Source organism: Corvus moneduloides, chromosome Z (assembly GCF_009650955.1).
Source record: "Corvus moneduloides isolate bCorMon1 chromosome Z, bCorMon1.pri, whole genome shotgun sequence".
Lineage (NCBI taxonomy): Eukaryota > Metazoa > Chordata > Aves > Passeriformes > Corvidae > Corvus > Corvus moneduloides.
The window spans coordinates 64735766-64752635 of NC_045511.1; the positions used below are offsets into that span (position 1 = coordinate 64735766).

At 35.3% G+C, this 16870-nt stretch overlaps 1 protein-coding gene across 4 annotated transcripts in view; it reads left to right on the forward strand.

Moving 5' to 3' along the window:
• RFX3 (regulatory factor X3) overlaps positions 1-16870 on the forward strand; it is a 114453-nt gene that overhangs the window by 63179 nt on the left and 34404 nt on the right. For all 4 annotated transcript variants that reach the window (XM_032095701.1, XM_032095698.1, XM_032095700.1 and 1 more), the window contains exons 3-4: positions 1285-1382; positions 10511-10769. In XM_032095701.1, the coding sequence (XP_031951592.1) occupies positions 1285-1382; positions 10511-10769 (357 nt within the window). The remainder of the gene's footprint in view (positions 1-1284; positions 1383-10510; positions 10770-16870) is intronic.

Sequence of the window (16870 nt, forward strand, 5' to 3'; positions counted from 1 at the left end):
TGTCTCTTTTTCAGACTTTAGGTTTTAATGTCAACCTAAGGGAAGGTTTCTGTGAAAATCTAGGTTATTTGTTTCACAGTCAGAGTCAATATCATGAAAAAGTAGGAAACGTGCTTATTTGCAGAACTTTTTAAAACACAACACAGGTGAAAGGATTAGATTAGGATATTTTTAAAGAGCTCTTGAAGGGGGTTCATCAAGTGCATGAAACCCAGACTGATCTGGGATTATAGTGTTTGCAGTCCTTAGAACGAACTGGATTAGATTGGAGTAGCATTATAACAATAAATATGAGAAAAATTATTGTCACTTAATGTTATATCTATTTACTAAATAAGTGCATTGATACTTTCTTGATTCAATTCCTTGGGTAAAATTGCGTCAATCTGTGAAGTCTCTGTAAGTCCCTTTTGCATGTTTTAGGTTCTAGACTGCTCTTGGACCAAAATACGGCTTCTCTGAAAGATGGAAAGTGTAAAAGATGAAAGTCTTCATCTTTACTGTGGCAGAAGACAAAAAGTTAAGACTGGAGAGAAAATTTGCATAACCTGAAACATTCCTACAATAGTGTATGAATCAAAGGAATTGATGAGTAACTGTCCTTAGCAATATATGTGAAGATAATTAATACCTTACTGCCTCTTGTTGTTTTGATCATGGAAGTAAAACCAGGTTGTGGTGAAGTTTTTAATAGCTGATAATATTCTGGGAAAGCGGTTACTCAAACTATGGGGTTTGGCCCATAATTGTACACTGGGTCAAAGCACTACTGCAAAAAAAGATCTTGTATCAGTGTAATTTAACTTCAGTTAAACAAGAGCTAAAGCATGTTACTGTGAATGTTTATTTCTAAACTTACTGGAACATATCTGAGCTATGATTTTAAGGCTTGTACTATTTAGGACTTAAGTCCTAAAGGACTTAGGAATAAGAAAAAGCATAAATATAATCAAATGATACTTTCTTCTGTAGTAAATGTAATTCTGCAGCTTGGTGCAAAGCAAAGTTACACTTCATCTCATCCTTATGCTTTCCAGTTAGTTATGTCTTTGGCACTGAAGATATGTATGCTTCGTGAGTGTGCATCTTCAGTATTAGGGCTCTGTTTACCAAACTTACAGCACAAATATTGTGTCAGAACAGTAATTTTCTTTGCCAGTGCTGTGGTATACCTTTAGTAATTTTGAGAACAGAGATACTCTGTGTTGTTTAGAAGCCACTGGGTGCACTGGAGCATTGGTACTTCTTTATGATATCCCAAACTTCTGGATTTCTTGTTTTCAGGTACAGCAAGTGCAGACTGTGCAACAGGTACAGCATGTCTACCCAGCCCAGGTTCAGTATGTGGAGGGAAGTGACACAGTCTACACTAATGGAGCTATGTAAGTTGGAAAATGATCTGAATTTTAATGTTCATTAAAATGAGAAGTTAAATGTATATTTTCAACTAGATTCTATCAACTACTTTATATTAAAAATTGAAAAGAAAAAATATTCAATTACAGTTCTTCTAGTGTCAGAATAGGTTTTTTGGATGAAATTGTGAATTCACACTGTTTTTATTAAGGCAGAACTTTTGTGTAAGTAGAATTCATGTGGTTGTTTTTGTTCCACCCTGTATGGCATAGTGTTGTTTGAAAAAGTATCTTCTAGTTCATGGGTAAGTTCTGTCTGAAAGACATACTGTAAAACTTCTGTCCTTAGGACAAAAGGCAGGGCCTTCTGTCTTCCTCGCTGCAATCCTAGTGGCAAATGGTAGAAAAGTGCAGCAGCTGTAGTTATTTTCTAAAGAAAGTAGTAATGCAATTTCATGCCTGTATTTCATAAAATGAGATCAGTTTATTTTTCCAAAGGAATGAGGAAGGGCAGAGGAAGGAAATTAACAGTCTCTTTTTGCTGCTTCTTTAACACCTTTTTTGCACATGATTGTGCATTTCCTGCTTTCCTGAACATGCTTTTCCAACATCAAGTCTCTTTCTTCAATACACAAGCTAAGAAAGATTAAAGAAAAAATACAGATTTCATGTGACTTCTGGACATAACCTAGTCAAATATCAGGCTTGGAGCACCACCAGCTTTGAAACTGGCTCAAACCTCAAAGTAGACTGTTGGTTGGAAAGGATCTTCTCAACATGTTTTTTTTCATTTACCATTTTTGCTTTGTAATTGGCTTTACAAAGAATTACAATTTAGAAAGCTTTTTGATTGTCTAAAGGTACTTATTTATTGATGGTAATCCAAAAGCAGTTCAAAAGAGTAATATTATTTGGATCAGAGACATATGATGCTAACACTTGACAGTGTTCTTTGGTCATTTCTACTAGCACATTTTGATTTATTAATTTTTCATGTACTGTCTTCTCTGCTTTTTTTCCCACTTGTAAATCCTAAACAATGTATTTTAAATATGCATTAGACTTCCCTATTGTACTGATTTTGTCTGGGATAGGTTAATTTTCTTCCTAGTAGCTAGTACCGGGCTGTGTTTTGGACTTGTGCTACAAATGGCAGTGATACTATCTACACATACAGCAGCATAACGTCATTGTGATCATGATAGTCTGCTGTTAACTTCCAAAAGAGGTCATTCTTGAATAAGCTATTTTTCAAGTTTCTCTTTTCTTTTATTACTTTTAACTTCTTACATGTGCTGTTGGGACTTTTGGCAGTGTATAAAAAGTGTAATACACTACTTATTACAGTCCTAGGGAAAAACAGAAGCAGATGTGACTGACTGCTTATAAACCTTCAGGTTTCCATTATTTTATTGTGTTTCTATATCTGAATCCCTCTGTCAGTTTCTGCAAAATCAGTAAATAGGATATAAAAGAAGAAAGCTCTTCTTAGCATGTGAGCCAAATCTAGATTGTTTTGTCCTCCTACAAAGAAGATTTTATCCATGTTGTTGTGAGCAGCAATGTAGTAGATGGGCAATTTGTTGTTCAATACTTACAGGAAGATTAGCCTTTCTAAAGATAGTAATTTCATTGATGGAGAATGGACCAGTCTGTGTTTCTACTCAGACTTTTTGAAAACTATATATAGTGAAGCACATTTCCCATATGCTTTTATACCCCAGATTTTGGGTAGTCTTTCTATGATTGTATGTTTGACGTATTTTATGGTCATGATAAATCAAAATTTTAATTCTAACTCAGAATCAAATACAGGATTCTTCCATAATCTATCAAGCAACAGTACTGCTCTAGCAATAGCATAAGAAGTCTGCAACCCATAGTTAGGGTGAAGATATTAATTCATATGGGAATCTCTGGAATAAATTGTCACAGCATGCCTGATAAAAGACCCCCCCTTCCACTCTGCTCTCATGAGACCACACCTGCAGTGCTGTGTCCAGTTGTGGGGTCCTCAGCAATTAGAAAGACATGGACCTCTTAGAGCAGGTCCAGAGGAGGGCTATGAAGATGACCAGAGGGCTGGAGCACCTCTCTTATGAGGTCAGGCTGAAAAGCCTTATTGTGACCTACCAGTAATTAAAAGCCTAAAAAAAGGTGGGAGAGGGCCTTCTTATGTAGGTAGTGGTAGGCTAAAGGGGGAATGGTTTTAAACTAATGAGGAGAGCTTTAGATTAGATTAGATCAAAATATATGAAGAAATTCTTGGCTCAGAGGGTGGTGAGGCACTGGCACAGGTCATCCAGAGAAGTTGTGGATGCCCCATCGCTGTCAGTGTTCAAAACCAGGCTGGATGGAGCTTTGAGTAACCTGGACTAATAGAAGGTGTCCCTGCCCGTGGTGGGGGGAATTGAACTAGATGATCCTTAAGGTCTCTTCTGACCCAAGCCATTCTACAATTCTGCAAAAGAATTATCCTTTATTTTAAAACACAGCACTTGCAAACTAGCATTGATTTAAATCCATATACAATAGCAACGAAGGATGCAGTTAACAATATATATCAAGAAAAACTTACCTGATTCTTTGCATTATAAAAGTAAGAAGTTTGTCAGATTTCACAGTCTTTGTCAGGTGTAACTGTTGTATTCTTATAACACAATCCTTTCCATGCATTTTATGTCATGATTTGTCTATGCTTAGAAGTTATTTGGTTTTATTATAATTGGAGGTAATATAATAACACGAGGGGTGTAGCCCACAACTTGTCACATATGTTGTATGATACGAGAATATTTGAACTATGTTATCTACATTTGTCTCTAGTTAACAACAGTTTTGCTTGTCAAGCATGTCGCTCTATCCTGAAACTAAAGTGCATTGTTGTTGCAATAGCATGTACAGGCTTACCTGGCTGTTCAGAATCTATTAAGACTATTATTGCTGCACTTATGTTAAGAAGTCAATTGGATCCGCATACTAGACATGAACTTTCTTTGTACAAATTGTAACATATGAATCAAATGTAGCCATTTACCTGGTCGTTCTGATGGGGCAAAAAGGGCTTTAATTGCTGGGATTGTACAAGAATTGCTATTGCTGGTGGATCTAAACCACGTTCTTCAGCAACTTTTTGTACAGCAATTTGTGGGGTTTATGTTGGCAAAACACACCATTTATGCAGACCCAAGAATTTACTTTTACCCTAATCAAAATCTTAACTGTTAAATAAAGTAATTATTACCAATATAGGTAAAGTTGTTATCTTCCTAGTAGTTACTAGTATCTATCCCTTTTTCTCTGGCATTATCCTTTTCCTTTTACTACCCTTATGCATACTAAGATGAATGGCTCCAGTCTGAGCTACAGAGAGTTACAGCAATTTACCACTAGCACAGGTGTTATGTGTGGACAATGTATGATGGGTGGTGAGGGCCAATCCACAGTGTGTCCACTTGCAGCTATTTTTAATGTGTTCTAGCACAGTCTCTACCTTATTTGTTCTTCATTGGTTTCCATTTCTATAGTATGTCTGAATTTGTTTTATGTGATCTGTTTCTGCTAGAGTGGATACTTCTTGAATACTGTAATGCCAGCTTATGGTCCTCTTTGCTACAGTTTTAATCTAGGATCATGGATTGTTTATTCTCTACGGATTAGCTATTTGATATTATTGTCTGTTACACAGAACAATGCCTCAGCATTTTAATTATAGATTTCATACCACACAGTCATAGAAAGCTAAGCTAAAATGGAAGCAGAATAAGTAACATTTATCTAATTGTTCAGCAATCACTGCTAGAACAAACCCCTAGGCTAAGACAGAGAAGTCTAGGCAAAGAGAGCCTGACAAGCCCAACTCCTGACGTCTTGCAGATGTAGTACGTACCCTTTGACATGTTCCTAACAGTGGCAATACCATATTTCTTGGACTTCAGGTCTGCTGTGCTTAATCAGAATTTCATAGATCTGTAATTAATGTTTCCTTACCTGTGTAATGTACAGATCCTGCAAATAAAATTTATAGAATTGCACCTTTGTTTTCATTTACTCTCTTTCCCAGTTTGCAGCGTTTTCTGTAGCTGTGCATAGTGTGTGCTTTTATTGCTTTGTTTCCATGTGGAAAATGGTCTTGGACTGAGTGTTAAAGATCTCAGTTCTTTCTTATGGCTAATAAATGCCTCTCTGTTATAATTTAATGGCTGTATCATGTTCTCTTGCGACAGTCTCAGGGTGTATGGCACTACCTTTTCTTCCCTTTGCTCAGGATACACCCAGAATCTGGCAGTGATAAGGCCTTCCCTCAGTATTAGATGAAGGTTTCTGTTCTCTGTAGTTTCTGTGAAGCTCACTATTAGCTTAAGGACCACAAAATTATCCTAAAAACTTAAAGGAGTTTGAGGATATGCTTCTGGCATGAAAGAATTTCTTGGTTTGGAGGTTTTCTAAAATGTTGCAATTCCATAGCATTATCATGAGCCTTAGCTACTCTGCACACAAATAACTGTATCTTGAAATATTTATTTTCATCCAATGTTTATCATATTTGTATCCCACAAAATAATACCTTAGTTAATTAAGTATCATAAAAGCCTCACTTTCATTACAGAGATGACAGTGAAAAAAATACTTGCATGCATACCTGCTAAGCTGTCTCAGTAATCCATACCAAAACCCACAGGAGTAATTCTGCATCTATTAGTTGCTGAGTAAGATAGTAATTATTGCGTTACTTGTCTGTTTGAATTAGAATTACAGAAAAACAAATAAAGAATGGTTTTCTTGTTTGAATTACGAGGCTGTTTGTGTACGGCCACTGTGCAGGAACGCTGGTATTTCAAGCTAAACTGTAAAAGCTATGCATCTTCAAGTAAAAAATTAGATTTATATGCATTTTGGCCAACACCTGAATTTTCCAAGATGGAACTTGTGATAAAAATTTTGTAGTTAATTACTTACTTTGCAAGATACAGAAATTATTGGAATATATTTTGAAGAAGATCTGGGACCATGATCAGCCAATGTAAATCACTGAAACATGATGGGGTGGCTTGAACACTGATACATAGTAGTCAATGGATCAGGTATTTACATAGAATCTGATCACAGGTGCATCTGGGAATAAACTGTTTCCCAAATGTGCACGTGCACACTGAAAACAAAGGGAGGACAAGAACAAGTTTACTCTTTCTGAGCCACTGCTTTTATTTGTCTCCTTTTTTCAGAATGTCAGTGTCTTTGAAGAGACAAAAATGTCTGTAAAAGCTGGGCTCAGTAACATTATATTAGAGTTTGTAATATAGGGCAAGACATCGCACTTAATCTGTGTGGTAATTATGGGGCTTACTGAATGTAGAAATTAATTATTTTCTGTTTTCATGTGCAAAAAAATAGTTTTAAACTACTTTTTACCACAACTCTGTCACTTTTATTTCTAGCAATATAATGTATTATATTTTGTAAATAATTATAAAATTTATGTAAGCAAGCAATGAGGCATAATAGGAAATGCCTTGAATTATTGTATCTTGTAATGCTAGTCTGACTCTTGCTGGTATCGTTAATTTCTAGTGTGGGATCTTAACATCAGGTACCTGTTCTGGGCTTGCTTAATCTAAATTGTATTCACACTGTGCCTGACTTTGTGTCACTTGCTCTCAGGGTAAACATGATCTAGTTTGCACAGCCTTCTGGAAACTGGGATTCTGGAGCCTATCTACTTAGACTTTAAATTTACTTGTAACTGATAAACTTTCTAATGCCACATTCTAGTAAACACCAAACTTCACAGTGTTTCAGTAGTAGTAACTGTCAGGTTCTGTTGCCTTCCTTCTATCTCAAGCAAGAGCTAATCATCAATGTGTTTTCATAAAGAGCAAGAAAACTTTGAGATCAGTCCCTGTGCAATCTTTATATCCAGCTGTTAAAAGGAGAGAAGACCTAAAAATGTTTCTACAACCTTTACAGTGGAAAAGAACTGACTATGATATATGTTAGGCTATTTGAGAAAGTATTACATATTTTTGCTACAAGTGCTGTGGAGAAATAGATAATCACTTCCTTATTTGAAGTTATTTTCCTCTTTGCTACAACTTTATTTTAAAGGGTCATGTTACCATGTGCAATGACCTTAAAACATTCAAGTCTGCTTTCTAAAAACATCATTTCTCAAAACTTCTTTCTATAACATCATCTTATCCAACTGCATTTTTAATTTCCAGATGGAATAGTTTTGGTTAAATTAAACATCTCTTTGCTAAGTTGCAATTACTGTTGCATGTAATAATAATAGTTTCATCTCAATTTTAAGTACCCAGTTGATCTCTCTTGTGAAAGGTTTGCTAAATCATCTCCAATGATCAGGTCTAGAAAAACCTGCTGGTTGTTGGGCCAAATGGACGAGTGTGTTTATTTTGGAGTCTGATGCATTGATGTGTCTCATTGATACAGTGATACAGAGTACTATTATAAGCAGAAATAGGTGCTCTGTTACAATCAGTCCTTATTTAAAGCCTATGCGTGATATACAGGTCTACAGGTGATACGTATGATGTACAGATACACCTAAACAAGGTAAAAGCAAACAAATAATTCATCTCCTATTCTACACCAAGCCTGTGACTTAATTTTCTTCAGAATTTGGAGCATTCTCTTGGATTTGCATTGCTTCCAAAATTCAATTCCACTTTTGCAAGTGAGATTTGTTCTCCTTGCATCTTTTGTACAGTGCATTTCCTCTAGCCTTGTCTGCTTTTGCTGTCAACAATGATCTTATCCTTTCATTCCTTTCCTTACTGACAGCTGATACCAAGATTTTTCTTTCCTCTTTTGGGAGAAATTACAGTGTTCAGTGACTTGGTGATCATTTCCATGAGCTGTTTCCCCTGAGCCTACATCACAACATTTCCCTACATTTGTCCTCTGCTGCATAACAGTGTTCACAGATGTAAGACAGAGGCAACATCCAGCCTGGTAGTGGTTATCGTGCTCATCACAAGATAAATCACCTCAAGGTGTACCAAGGGAGAGTTAGGTTAGATATTAAGAAAAAATTTCTTCACTGCAAAGGGTGATGAAGAAGTGGAGCAGGCTGTTTGGGGAAGTGGTGGAGTCACCATCCCTGGAAATGTTCATAAAACATCTAGCTGTGGCACACAGGGACATGATTTAGGGATGAAGATGGCAGTGTTCAGTTAATGGTTGGACTCAGTATTTTTTTCAAACCTTAACAACTCAGTAGTTCTTTTCTACGGTTCTAAAATAAACAATATCCCTAAGGTATCACAAGATATCTCTATGATACCTTGGTTCGAGAGAGCAGATTAATCAGGACTTGCACAGTACCTAAGTGCATACATAGATTATTGCACGGCAAAGATCAACTGATTTTCACTTCCAAAAGAAAGGTTAATAGATTACATGTCTGTTTGAGCATTAGTCCCTAAAAGAACTATTTTGCTTTGTTTTCAGCAGACTGCAAGGCATTTCTTTTACATTAGCTTCAAGGTTTTTTGCAGCTGATCTTGAGGCTTTTGAAATACTCAAAATAAAATGGAAAGTGTTTAAGTAACTTAAAGAGGGGTAAGAGCAAATAATGTAGTATGAGGCTTATGAAACATTTCAAATTTTAAAATATAAGTTTTGGAGTTTGTGGAAGTCTCTGAAGGCAAAGGGAGAAACTGTTGTGGCCATAGTTAATAAAGCAAAATTTCTGACTTCGGTTGTTGATGGGGTGCTGTTACATTCCTCAGTTATTTAGAAGTAACGGTTTTCTGAAGGTAAAGAAGAAATTATAATTTCTGAGTCTGTTGTTTACTAGTAAAGTAGTCTTACATAAGCTTTCATAATTCAAAAAAATAACAGACAATAAATTGCCTTGAATTTTTCTCCATATTAATAAAAAAATAAACATTGTAGAGATAAAGGAGAAGAAAAGCCTGCCATCAGGTTCTTGCATAGGTATCTTAATCATCAGCTTACTGCATAAAACATGAGTGCTGCATCCACCTCTTGTGTTTCTGTACAAAAGTGTCTGGGGTTTTGTTGTTTGGTTGCTGGTTGTTTTAACTTGTTTAGTTACATGCTGTACAAATCGATATTGCCTTTGGATTTATGTAGATTTTTATGCTTCAATAAGAGAATTAATGGTTGGGTAAACAGACTGGTTTTTACTTGTTGTCATGCTTGACAACATATGATACAGTCTTTGAAATAATGAATTACATTTATTTTATAGTTTTGAAATAGGTTGAGTTTAATATCAAATTTAGTACATGGGAGCAAATACAAATTCAAAAATTATAAATAGATTATAATGCATGAAAAATAATGATTCAAGATAAGTAAATAAGAATATGAAACACAAGATAGAAGATTTCAGTAGCTGAGTAGTTTGTTAGGGTAAACTGGTTAATGACATGTGAATGTTTCACACTTGATAATTATTTTAAAATGTTACTGTTGCATTCCTGTAACTTCTTTAATCTTTGCGACTGTTTTACAAGTCGTAGTTCTGTTTGGTTTTATTTCTTAAGTGCAGTTTTTTATCATTACATGAATTCATGTCTAATTTTGAATTTGCCCTGTAAAAATGACTGCATTTCCCAAAATACCAGCAAACTCAGAATTTCAACCTTCAGTCAATAGCTTCAGTGAATTTAAAAACAATAGACAATGTAGGATTCTTGAGCATTGGACTCTGTTAGCTGATATTTGTATGAATTATTTGTAATTTTGTAAACTGCACATTATGCAAAACATGCAACATCTGACTAGAAATCAAAATCCTATTGTCAAATTTTAAAAAATGTTGATACAGGCAGAGCTTTGTAAATTACTTTGCAATATATTAATAATTGGATTAGCTCTATGTGCCTGCCTTCAATTTTTGTTATTCCTTTCTCTCTTCCTCTTTGTATAAGACTGACAGCTTTTCTATAATATATGGTAGATACTTGGTTTAACATTGACACTGAGTTAGTTACTTAATGCTTTGATTTGATTAAATATTCTCTGAGGAGACAGGGACTGTTTGCCAACTTTATTTGATTTTATTTTAGTTATTGTAAATAAATTTCTAGAGTTATAACATCACCCTCAGATAAATGAAATACAAATAATGTATTTTCCTTTTCTTTTATTTTCTTTTCTTGAAGCCGATCAACAACTTATCCTTACACAGAAACCCAGATGTACAGTCAAAACACTGGGGGAAATTATTTTGATACTCAAGGAAGTTCTGCACAGGTGACAACAGTGGTCTCGTCTCATAGCATGGTGGGCACTGGAGGGATTCAGATGGGCGTAACAGGAGGACAACTCATTAGCAGCTCAGGAGGGACCTATCTGATTGGCAATTCAATGGAAAATTCTGGTCATACAGTGACTCACACAACGCGGGCCTCCCCAGCGACAGTAAGTATTTCAGACTGATCCCAAACCTTTGAGACTAGGCTCTTAGTCACTCAGATGTTCTTGCAGACTGACACAGTTTTTGTGACAGAATGCATTGCAGTATTATGTTGTCAGAATAAGGACTACATAGTACTTTTTGTAAAAAAAGCACTATATATGTATAAGATACAGGAGTAAGAATGCTGTGAAAACTTAATCATGAAGGCATACCTTTTCCTTGACAGCTTGCAAATAATTAAATCTCGTATGTTAAATTTTAACAGTTTATAATTTTTCTGAATGCATAAGAAAAATACAGTGTTGTTGAGTGTAACTATGTTAGATGTAAATGTTAAATAATGTGAGTTACAGATCAGTATCTGTAACTTCCCTGCATTTAATGAGTTTTTCTGCCTGATTTAGTTTAGTTTTGGTAGGTTATTTCAAAAAAATTTCTAATTGTTCAGAATACTGAGATCCTATGTTTTAATGCTTTATTCTTACTTATCTATGGTGTATCTCCAAATTCTGTTCCAGATTAAAAGCTCATTGTGGGAATATCTGACTATGGGAAGACGCATTCTGTTACTATTGTGGTATAGAATATTGTGGATACATAAACATGAGCACACAGAACCTTACCTAAGAGCTTACTCTATATTTCAGTTAGGAAAATGGGTTTATACTAATCTACCTTTGCTGCATAGCCCTAAGGAGTACTTTTACCTCATTCTTCTGAGTTCTCTGGTCTGGATGTAGAGGTTTGGCAGTAATGGGGAAGAGAATTGTGAAACATAGGGTAGCAGCAGTTTTAAAATATGGAAAGGAGATAAAGCATCAGTAATAATACAGATTCATCAGTATTCAAAAAGTTAATAAAGTTAGGGGACTTAATTTTTAGGAACTGATGTAAAAATATTGGATAATTCAGATGATCTGAAAATTCTCTCCTTTTGATTCTTAAGGTGATTAGTATGAATAAATAAAATTTTTGGTACCATGCAAGAAATTATTACTTTATCCAAAAAACCCATGCAGTATTATTTTCTGAAAACAAAAATTGTGAAGAGTCATAGTTCATGAATAATATAACTGTCTCGCTGGAACCTAGCAGGAGCTTTCACAGCAAAAGAGAATTTTATACTTGAGTTACAAAAACCAATGTATATTAACATTTGCCTGTATTTTACATGACTTAATAGAAGAACAGAGTTTCCGAAAAAAGTGTCATTCCTCTTTCAGATTTCAGATGCTTAACTGACTGTGAAAACAAGTGAGGCTTAAATGTATCCAGTAAAAACAAATGAGGAGTAGTAGAGTTACGCTGAAGTTGAAAATCCTAGAATTATTTGAATATCAGAACTCCACACTATATTTTGCAAATTAAAAACTGGTTTGATTTTTTTTGAAAAATTAAAAGTAGAATTTGCCAATATTGAACAAAAGCTAAAGTTCATGCCTTCAGCAGCAACTTTCTCTTGCTCTATATGTCAATGAAATAGCCTGTTTTAGTTGCTCAAAATAAATTCTATGCTGCTGTATCAGTTCAGTGTTAAGAATAGAAAAAAATACTGCTAGTTAAATGACAATTATTAAATTGCATTTTGGCACTAAAATAATTTCCTCTGTTTCTTAGAGTGTTATTTCTTCTGTAAAATATAGTTCTATAGGTATGATATATTAGAGTACATCAGAAGTACATTTCTTGCTAAGGATGTGGGACATAACATGATTTTAGATCATAATTTTAGGCTTCATGTGTCTCAGCTGAAATATTCAAGAATTAATTGAAACACTAAAGGTTCAGTTTAAACTCACTTGAAAGCACTAAGTCTGTTTTAATTTTACTAGGGGGCATAATTAAACTGAGTTAAATAAAGCAATGTAGTACTTTAATTGGATTGCACCTTAGATAGGTAGAGCTTGTTTCACTTGTGATCCTCATTTGATCTTTACCATCATAACTTTTTTCATTCTTGTATAGAGAATTTATTGGAGCCATCAAAACAACTTGTATCCAGACTGGTTTGCCAGCATAATACACAGAAAATTTTTCCAAATTTTGAATTAGTTTGGAGAATTTTCATGTAGAGAAAAAGGATATAGAAATTAATAAAAATTTATTTATTAATATATGTGGTCATCACAAGTTCTCTTTATTTTGCCTTAGAGGTATGACTTCTGTTTACTCTTTTCAGCTGATAACTTCACTTGTTTTGTCATTTATCACCCTCACTGATCAAATCATTACATTCTGTAATAAGCAAATTAATTGTATGAATGAGCTTATCTCTTTCTGATACATCTAGCTTAAGTTAAAAGAAAGAAAGAAACAAAAGAGTTTCAGGTTAAAAGTCAAATGTATAAAATAGGTAAATTTTATTAACTGTCTTTCAGATAAATTAAGAATCTAATTGACTCTGCAGCAGGTATGCGATTGGTTTTATGCAGAATTCAATAAAAGGCTTTTTAACTTAAGTTTATTTTCACTTTTTTCTTTATGGTTTAATGTAATTCTGAGTTCTGCTTCAGGATTTTAATAAAGAGCTAATATTTTGGTTGTAATATTTAATTTGTTTTAATTTTCTGTCAAACATTCATACAAAAAAGCTGTCCTTACTAAACTATAGCATGTAGTAGTACTGCTTTTATAGCCAAAATATCAAGACTTGTGATCTGTCAAAACTATTCCAACATATATATGGTAGTGGTTTATGTTGGTATGCATTAAGAACATTTGTTGGCTTTTTCTTTACTTTTTTCATTTCCATTGATTTCACTGCTTCTTCCCATTATATCCCTTACTGGCCTATTAAACTACTTCTCTACATGCTAAAAAGGATTTTTTTTACTAAAACAGAAAGGCATTCAGATTACAAGAACTTCTGTATAAGATGCTCAGTAGATAAGCAGCTTTCCAAAATTATCATTTTCATGTGAGTATGTTTGTGGATTGGTGAAGAACATATTGTGATTGCATTGAAGAAGTGATTTAGCCTAGCTGGATGTCTATTTGAAATGAATTTGCATGTTGAAACTTGTATGAAAGAGTCATCTGTTTGGTTAACTGGTAGCTCTCATTAAAGAAGAAGCTGCTATATTGAAGGGACTCTCCAAAAAATTGGATTTCCATGTTAATAATGAAATATAAATCACCTTCCATTTTTTTTCCCAAATGTAAACACCCAAGATTGTTGTTGTGATGAAAGAAGGTGATCTAATCACCATATTTTGTAATATCACGAGGTTAAAAAATTCATACAGTTTCTAGTAATAAATGTGTTGTTATGCTTGTCAGTCAGTGAGAGGCTCCCATCTATTAGTCTTGTTTTCTAACAAGCTTTATGACTGATCCTCAATTTCCAGTTGTCATTCACCAGTCATCACCAACCATAGGAGGTCTCCACTCACGCTGTTACAGAGATCCATCGTATTTCAGTGCAAATCTGCGTGAAAATAGAATCAAAATTAATATGGATATAATGTAGCACCACAAACTATTAGTTCTGCTAGTAAGCACAGCGTGCAAAAGTTGATATTAACTTTAAAGAAAGGATGGTACCTGCCAAAAATATGTTGTAATTATTGGAGAGAGAACAAGAAGAAGTAAGAAGGCCCAATGTAAATACTATATCCTGATAATGCAGTTCTAGTGGAAGTATTATAACTATTTCAGAAAAACGATCAAATCTTCCATTAAAGGCAGAAAGGTTGTAATTTGGATTTAAATTTGAGATGAGGTTTTATTTATTAATTTCTTTCTTGGTACAGGAGCTTTTTCCTCCTCCATTCCTCAACTTTTCTGATAATTTTGATTTAGCTAAATCCATTTTAGCATAAAATAAAACATTTCTGATCAAATCAAAGATGCACAAACTTTTATACAAAAAGGATTATTAGATCATTTGGTCTGACATCATATAAAGGCAAGATATTTACTTATCATTTCTGCAACTGAGCACAGTGACTTCTTTTGTGTAAAAAAGGTATCAGGTGGATCTTGTGCCTTGATAAACCTCTGCCTTCTTCTGCTCTGTTTTTTGCTTCAGAGCTGTGGAGCATCATGGCTTCTCCCCCTCTTTTCCAGAGGTTTGAGTGCAGCGATGTCACCAAAACAATTTATGTTTCTCTCTGTCCCTTTGATTGCCTTGCTGCTCCACTGTAAAATCTTGCATTGAGACTATGTCTTCTTCACAAGACAAGGAATGTGGGGGGAAAGGGAGAATGACGCTACTGAGGTCAGCCACACCTACTCCGACTGCATTCTGGCTTCATCTGTCTATGCTCCTTGCTTCTCTTCTGATACAAGCCAGCCTCGTTTTCTGCATAAAAGCCCTGTAGCAGCTATAGTGTTTCCACTTTCGGCAGTTTAATGTTTATTCTGGTATTTGTTTATCAAAAAACCAAGTTGTTGGAAACTCACTTTATTGCAATGTAATATTCCAGTTACTGATTTTAAAAGGTTTTAAGAAGCACAATTTTTTAATCATAAGATGTCAAAAATAGGTATCTTTCAGTCCATGGGAAGAATTTCTGTTAATTCTTTTTATTTAAAAATGCCTTTTAAACTGGATGCCAGAAGACTTGACATGATGCTCTCAAAACAGTCTGGTTATCAATGGCATAGATGCATCACCTTTCTAAAGGACTACTGCTTTTCTTTGCGACTGATTAAATACACATTGGTCCTAATATGGCCACTCTCTCTATCTAAGGCTGTCATGCTGTGAATGTTTTCAAGTTTAATAGCAATCTGAATTGAATTTTCTTTTTAGTTTCTCTATTTTGGTTCTCCGGTGTGAGTAATTCTGATGTGTTTACATGTGTTTTTCGATGTTAGGTGGAATGTATATATTTTAAAAGTCCTTATGATGAGATTGACAAGGGATTTTTTTGTTTTGTTTTCCAAATGTGAGGGAAATGACCACAGAGAAAAAGGTTTAGAATATATTTAAAGATGTATATAATAGACATTAGGTATACAAATAACTGGATGATCTGGGGAAAAGATGGTAAATTGGTCTGTTTGACCCTATGTTTGAGAACTTCTAGCAAAGAAGATTAACATAGAATCATAGAATGTTGAAAAAGGTTTGGAAGGGGCCTTAAAGATCCAATCTGGATCCAAAAGTCCAATCCCCCCTGCCATGGGCAGGAACACCTCCACTAGACCAGATTGCTCAAGGCCTTATCCAACTTGGCCTTGAACACCCCCAGGGATGGGGAATCCACAACCTCTCTGGGCAGTCTGTTCCAGTATCTAAGTACCTTCACAGTAAATAATTTCTTCCTAATATCCAACCTATATTTCTCCCCTTTCAGTTTGTACCCATTACTGTACCCATTTGTACCCATTGCCCTATCACTGCAGTTCCTGCAAGAGTCCCTCTCCACCTTCCCTGCAGCCCCCCTTCAGATACTGGAAAGTTGCTGTGAGGTCTCCATGCAACCTTCTCCAGGCAGAACAGACCCAGCTTTCTGAGCCTGTCTTTGTAGGGCAGGTGCTCCAGTCCTTTTATCAACCTCATGCCCTTCTCTGGACTTGCTCCATGTTCTTCCTGTGTTGGGACCCCAGAGCTGGATGCAGCACTGCAGGTGGGATCTCACCAGAGCAGAGCAGAGGGACAGAATCCCCTCCCTGGCCCTGCTGCCTACGCTGCTTTGGATGCAGGACACCTTTGGCTTTCTGGGCTGCCAGTGCACATTGCCAGCTCATATTGAATTTTCATCAACCATCACCCCCAAAGTTTTCTCTGCAGGGCTGCTCTCACACACTTCACCCAACCATGAGGTTTGCACAAGCCCATCTCAAATGAGTCAAGGTCCCTTGGGACGTGGGCAGCAGTGTTTCAGTTGAAAATTTGGGAAGGAAAAGGTAATCTGACTTAACTCCAGGCATTTTTTATTTCTCCAGTCTATGACTGCTAGGTGTGCTTTTTCTCCCAAATGACTCTATATATTCTTTTGTAATCACTAGAGAGCATGCTGTATTCATTAGTCAGTATGCAGGCCTTATGTACCTACAGACTACTGGTGGGTGTGCATTTGCAGCAGGTGTTTGGACCAGCATCTGTTATGTATATTAGAGTTTCATATTTACAATTAATAAGGGTTTTTTTTAG